The 7,500-nt window shown below is 50.4% G+C and overlaps 1 protein-coding gene across 1 annotated transcript in view; it reads left to right on the top strand.

Annotated features, from left to right (window-relative positions):
- Positions 1-7,500, top strand: part of LOC120548970 (bromodomain adjacent to zinc finger domain protein 1A-like) — a 39,027-nt gene that overhangs the window by 23,344 nt on the left and 8,183 nt on the right. Inside the window, 3 exon segments of the mRNA XM_039785472.1 lie at positions 1,947-2,182; positions 4,278-4,498; positions 6,721-6,935. Coding sequence (XP_039641406.1) covers positions 1,947-2,182; positions 4,278-4,498; positions 6,721-6,935 — 672 coding nt within the window.

The following is a 7,500-nucleotide window of genomic DNA, read 5'->3' on the forward strand; positions in this document are numbered from 1 at the left end:
TAGTACCGTGTACAGCCGTGAGAGGGCGCTCTAGGCTTGTGACGACTAGAACGCTGCTGCTAAAGACAACTGAGAAAGAAAAGAGATAAACTGCAGGTAGTAAAATCAGCCGAAAACGGTAAAGGAGCAGCAGAAAGAAAGTTTGAAATGAGGGAGAACTGATTGTGAGGGAGTCTGGAGAACAGGTGACTCTTACTGCAGTGAAGAAATCAGAGAAAGCTAATCGGCTAATCGGCTAATGGCGGGCTGAGAGCGAGACGGCCAGAGCTGGAGGAAGGAGTCGGGAGGGGCTGGTCAACGGTGCAGCTACGTCTCCACGCCTTTTAATCCATCACGCTCCACGCCCTGGTAGCTGGTGCTCTGGGTGCTGTTGTCTAGTTCAATAACTGTTAATGTGTTACGGTAACATACCGGACAGCTACCGTCTTCAGCCTGGTGTTCTGGGTGCTGATGAGAAGAAGAAGAAGAAAAAAAAATTCTAAATAAATGCGACTTATAGTCCGGAAAATACGGTACACGGGTACACGAACCCTTTTCTGAAAACGGAGAGGTTGAAATGTCCGTTTATGTAAATAGCCGCCACGTGGAACCGTAGCCTAGGCCGCTGGTTCTCAAGCTTCAGTAATGGTCCCTCTGAACAGTTTTTAAGCCATGTACCCCCTAACCAGCGCCAATGGTTTTTGGTAGAAAAAAATAAGTGTATATATAAAGAGGAACAACGATGTCAGCGATAGATTTACTAAAAGACAGAATCAGGGTAAGAATAGATCGATAATAGTCATACAAACTTTGACAAAAAAAACAGCAAAAAAGAAGGAAGGCAACACTAGGGCGACAAAAGTGACAAAAATTCAAATAAGCGACAAACTTTGAAAAAAAAGAGACAAAAACTTCGAAGAAAAAAGGGAGAAAGGGAAGAAGAGGTCAAAACAAGTGACACAAAATCTTCAAAAACAGGAACAAAAAACGAAAAGAGCGAAGAAAATGACCGTAGAAGTAACTACAGCCTTGTAACTGAAAAACATTTAGCAAAAATGTCACGTACCCCCTGCAGTCCTCCAGAGGACCTCTAGGGGGACACGTACCCCCTGCAGTCCTCCAGAGGACCCCTAGGGGGACACGTACCCCCTGCAGTCCTCCAGAGGACCTCTAGGGGGACACGTACCCCCTGCAGTCCTCCAGAGGACCCCTAGGGGGACACGTACCCCCTGCAGTCCTCCAGAGGACCTCTAGGGGGACACGTGTCCCCTGCAGTCCTCCAGAGGACCCCTAGGGGGACACGTGTCCCCTGCAGTCCTCCAGAGGACCCCTAGGGGGACACGTACCCCCTGCAGTCCTCCAGAGTACCCCTAGGGGGACACGTACCCCCTGCAGTCCTCCAGAGGACCTCTAGGGGGACACGTGTCCCCTGCAGTCCTCCAGAGGACCTCTAGGGGGACACGTACCCCCTGCAGTCCTCCAAAGTACCCCTAGGGGGACACGTACCCCCATTTGAGAAACACTGGTCTAGACCACACTCTATTAGGGATCGGCCCAGATGGATGTTTTCATGCTGATACCGATTTATTGATCAGCCTCAGCCGATGACCGATACGAGCTGCCGGTTTTCTTGAGCCGATATTTGGAGCCGATACTGCTTTTACTCTCAGTTTACATCCTTAAAACGTAAACCCTGCCACACTGAATCTGCTCTGCCATTTCTTTATAAATAATCACCAAACACACAGATCAGAGTCACTTCTGCAATCCTCTTCCATCCATATCACCCAGATGATGTGTGCAGTGTGCATCGTATGGCTGGGTGCAGCGTCTCAGCTACACAGAGCTGCCTGCATGGACACCGAACTTTGCCGAAAAGTATTGGTTAAGATGGGTGTGACCCCTGAGGCCCTGGTCCTAGAGCAGTGGTTGGCTGAGCGTCAGTGATGTGAGCGTTGCGCCCGCAGGTCACCGAGCTGCAGGAGAGGATCCAGAAGGCGGCGGCGTGCACCTGCCTGCAGCCGCTGGGGCGAGACCGGCTGTACCGGCGGTACTGGCTGCTGCCCTCGGCCTCGGCGCTGCTGGTAGAGGACGACTGCTTCGGCCTGACGGAGGACATGCTGCTGCCGCGCCCAAAACCTGCGCCAGACGGCAGCGCCAAGACGGAGGAGGAGGACGGCAAGGAGGAGCCGGCCGAGGGGAGGTAGGCTTGTTATGGTGTAGTTATGGTGTGGTCACACCGAGGGGAGGGGGGGCTTGTTATGGTGTAGTTATGGTGTGGTGACACCGAGAGGAGGGGGGCTTGTTATGGTGTAGTTATGGTGTGGTGACACCGAGAGGAGGGGGGCTTGTTATGGTGTAGTTATGGTGTGGTCACACCGAGGGGAGGGGGGCTTATTGTGGTGTAGTTATGGTGTAGTTATGGTGTGTTCACACCGAGGGAGGGGCTTGTTATGGTGTAGTTATGGTGTGGTCACCGACGGGGAGGGTGGCTTGTTATGGTGTGGTCACACCGACGGAGGGGGCTTATTATGGTGTAGTTATGGTGTGGTGACACCGAGGAGAGGGGGGCTTATTGTGGTGTAGTTATGGTGTGGTCACACCGGAGGGAGGGGTGGCTTGTTATGGTGTAGTTATGGTGTGGTCACACCGAGGGGAGGGGGGCTTATTGTGGTGTAGTTATGGTGTGGTCACACCGAGGGGAGGGTGGCTTGTTGTGGTGTAAGTTATGGTGTCGGTCACACCGAGGGAGGGGGCTTATTGTGGTGTAGTTATGGTGTGGTGACACCGAGGGGAGGGGGGCTTATTGTGGTGTAGTTATGGTGTGGTCACACCGAGGGGAGGGTGGCTTGTTATGGTGTAGTTATGGTGTGGTCACACCGAGGGGAGGGGGGCTTGTTATGGTGTAGTTATGGTGTGGTCACACCGAGGGGAGGGGGGCTTGTTATGGTGTAGTTATGGTGTGGTCACACCGAGGGGAGGGGGGCTTGTTAGGGTGTAGTTATGGTGTGGTCACAGCGAGAGGAGAGGGGGGCTTGTTATGGTGTAGTTATGGTGTGGTCACACCGAGAGGAGGGGGGCTTGTTATGGTTTAGTTATGGTGTGGTCACACCGAAGGAGGGGGCTTGTTATGGTTTAGTTATGGTGTGGTCACACCCGAGCGGAGGGGGCTTGTTATGGTGTAGTTATGGTTGGTGACACCGAGGGGGGGCTGTGTGGTTGTGTGTTTATGGTGTGGTCACACGAGGGAGGGTGGCTTGTTATGGTGTAGTTATGGTGTGGTCACACCGAGGGAGGGGCTTGTTATGGTGTAGTTATGGTGTGGTCACACCGAGGGAGGGGGCTTGTTATGGTGTAGTTATGGTGTGGTCACACCGAGGGGAGGGGGGCTTGTTATGGTGTAGTTATGGTGTGGTCACACCGAGGGAGGGGGGCTTGTTATGGTGTAGTTATGGTGTGGTCACACCGAGAGGAGGGGGGCTTGTTATGGTGTAGTTATGGTGTGGTCACACCGAGAGGAGGGGGGCTTGTTATGGTGTAGTTATGGTGTGTTCACACCGAGGGGAGGGGGGCTTATTATGGTGTAGTTATGGTGTGGTCACACCGAGAGGAGGGGGGCTTGTTATGGTTTAGTTATGGTGTGGTCACACCGAGCGGAGGGGGGCTTGTTATGGTGTAGTTATGGTGTGGTCACACCGAGAGGAGGGGGGCTTGTTATGGTGTAGTTATGGTGTGGTCCCACCGAGGGGAGGTTGGTTGGGTTGTTATGGTGTGGTCCCACCGAGGGGAGGTTGGTTGGGTTGTTATGGTGTAGTTATGGTGTGGTGACACCGAGGGGAGGTTGGTTGGGTTGTTATGGTGTAGTTATGGTGTGGTGACACCGAGGGGAGGTTGGTTGGGTTGTTATGGTGTAGTTATGGTGTGGTCCCACCGAGGGGAGGTTGGTTGGGTTGTTATGGTGTAGTTATGGTGTGGTCCCACCGAGGGGAGGTTGGTTGGGTTGTTATGGTGTAGTTATGGTGTGGTCCCACCGAGGGGAGGTTGGTTGGGTTGTTATGGTGTAGTTATGGTGTGGTGACACCGAGGGGAGGTTGGTTGGGTTGTTATGGTGTAGTTATGGTGTGGTCCCACCGAGGGGAGGTTGGTTGGGTTGTTATGGTGTAGTTATGGTGTGGTCCCACCGAGGGGAGGTTGGTTGGGTTGTTATGGTGTAGTTATCACAGCTGAGTCTGGGCAGAAACGTCTCCTCCGATATGAGGATTCAGGTAGATTTCTAATGAAAGCTTCCTCCTGGATAGTGCTGGCTCAAGCCCCGCCCCCCTGCACACCTGTGGGCCGCCAGTCAAACGTCCCAACCAATGGTCTTTCTACGCCTCGGTGGAGGAGGTGGATCAGCTGATCGAGGCTCTGAACCCCCGAGGCCACCGAGAGAGCAGCCTGAAGGAGGCGCTGCTGCAGGAGAGAGAGAGGCTGACCCTGCTGCTGGAGAGAGGAGCAGGCAACAAGTACACACACACAGGTAACACACACACACACACACACACACACACAGGTAACACACACACACACACAAACACCACACGTAACACACAACACACACACCACACACACACACACACACACACAGGTAACACACACACACACAGATTAACACCGGGTAACACACACACACAGGTAACACACACACACACAGGTAACACACACACACACACACACACACACACACACACAGGTAACACACACACACACAAGGTAACACACACACACAACACACACACACACACACACACAACACAGGTAAACACACACACACACACACACACACACATAACACACACACACACACACGACAACACAGTAACACACACGTAACACCACACACACACACGGGTAACACACACACACAGTTAACACCACCGGTACACACAGGTTAACACACACACAATGTAACACACACGGGTACACACACAGGGCACACACACACAGGTTCCACACACACAAGGGTAACACACACACAGGTAACACACACACACAGACACACATGACACACACAGGTCACACACACGGTAACACAGGTACACACACCACAGGTAACACCACACAACAGGGTAACACCCACACACACGTTCCCCACTTCACAGTCCCGTTCCACTCACACAAACTTAACCCCACACAAACACTTAACACCACCACACACACAGTTAACCCATAGTTAACCACACACACGTGGGTCACACACATACATACCACCACTACCACACACCATTTCATCCCTCCACACACACACTAACCATGTACCCACAACTTACCTACAATGCCCGTTGCTCCCCTTTATCCCCCCTTACCATTACACACACAAGTTAACACACACACGGTAACCCATGGGTAACACACACACACACAGATTGTACCACACGCCCGTTAACCGCACATGGGTGGCTTACGCACATAGGTGAAACACACCACACACTACGGGTGGCTTACCCACACACCGGTTATGGAGATTTGCAGCCACCTTGCACGATTTTAACAGTGTGTGAGTAAATGTCTAACAGATGAAAACCTCCTGTGTTTTGTCCGAAATGATCGAGGATGGATCCCGGATCCTGTCCCTGATGCGCGCGGGCGCCGGCCCCATCCCCATCCTACCATCCATCCTCCCACCTGGCCAACCCTTGACCTGGCCGAACTGCTGAACAAAGCCGAATGCATTGACTTTGAGCTGCCCCTCAACAACCCAACAACACCATCCCCAGCACTCAACGAGACCTTGCCATTTTAACCAAGAAAGCTCAACATCAAGTCCAACGTCGAAGAACACACACACAATAATAATACTTTTCACACACACACACACACACACACACACACACACATAATAATATCACATTAATTAAGACACACATTATTAATAGACACACACACACACAGACACATTACACACACATTCATTAGGATTAATATTAGGACACACACACACACACACACACACACACACATATTATTACACATAGATATTATTATTATTATTAGGACATTATTATTACACACATGGATATGCATGACAGATGCACATGACACATGACATTATTACATGCATTATTAGACAGACACACAGACAGACAGACAGACAGACAGACACACACACACACACTCACACAGACACAGACACACACACACACACACACACACACAGACACACACACACACAGATACATACCACTACTTCGGGTGACACACACAATACACACACAGACACACACACACAGCATACACACACACAGACACACACACACACACACACACACACACACAGACAGACACACAGACCAGACAGACAGACAGACAGTGACACACACACACACACTCCCCACACAGACACACAGACACACACAGACACTCACACAGACACACACACACACAGACATACAGACACAGACACAGACATACAGACACACACACACACACACACACACACACACACACACACACACAGACACACACACACAGAACACACACACACACACACACACACTCTCTCTCTCTCCCCGTGTGTCCCTAAGAATACACCAGGAGTAATAGTTAAAAACTAAACCCAAAAAGACCTGAAAGCATCAGAAGTGTAAAAAAATAAATCTAATATTAAAGCGCTCGTCATTCAATGTGGACAGAACCGAAAATAATTAAAAGTGTGTGTGTGTGTGTGTGTGTGTGTGTGTGTGTGTGTGTGTGTGTGTGTGTGTGTGTGTGTGTGTGTGTGTGTGTGTGTGTGTGTGTGTGTGTGTGTGTGTGTGTGTGTGTGTAGTTACACAGAGATGGATCCGGTGGTGATCGCTGCAGAGGGAGTGGAGAAGTTCAAAGGGGAGAACTTTGAGATCATCATCGTGGACACGAGCGGACGACACAAACAGGAAGACTCGCTGTTCGAGGAGATGCTGCAAGTCTCCAACGCTGTGGTGAGTACCTGAACACACCCAAACACCTGAACACACCTGAACACACCCAAACACCTGAACACACCCAAACACCTGAACCAGGCACCCTTAAAAAGCATTGAAATGGGGCCTTAACTGGTCCAGTATTAAACCAGAACCGAGCTGTAATGTAACCCTACAGGACTAATGTTCAGCAGCAGTTAGAGTCACTAAAAGTTCTGTTGTTGCTGCTGACAGACTCACATTATTATTCTAAGTGTCTGACAACATTATGGGATGGATCCCTACAGAGATAGACATTTCTGTTAAAGAGTAAGATCCTTTTAGTTTAACATGAAACAGCCCCGAAATCACCATCACCAAACTCCACCAGACTCCATGTAAATAATCAGGACTTTTATCATCGTAAAACACACTTCATTCAAAGTCGACAGAAACTAAATAAAACTACCAAAAGCCGTCTTGGTTCATCTTTCCACTGTTCCAACAATCACCACTCTGGTTTGGTTGAAATAAACCCTTAATTCACCCATTTACATGTGGAGATATGCTGCTCTATACACGCTAAAAGTCCTGATTATTAACA

This window comes from Perca fluviatilis, chromosome 20 (genome assembly GCF_010015445.1).
Source record: "Perca fluviatilis chromosome 20, GENO_Pfluv_1.0, whole genome shotgun sequence".
Classification (NCBI taxonomy): Eukaryota; Metazoa; Chordata; class Actinopteri; order Perciformes; family Percidae; genus Perca; species Perca fluviatilis.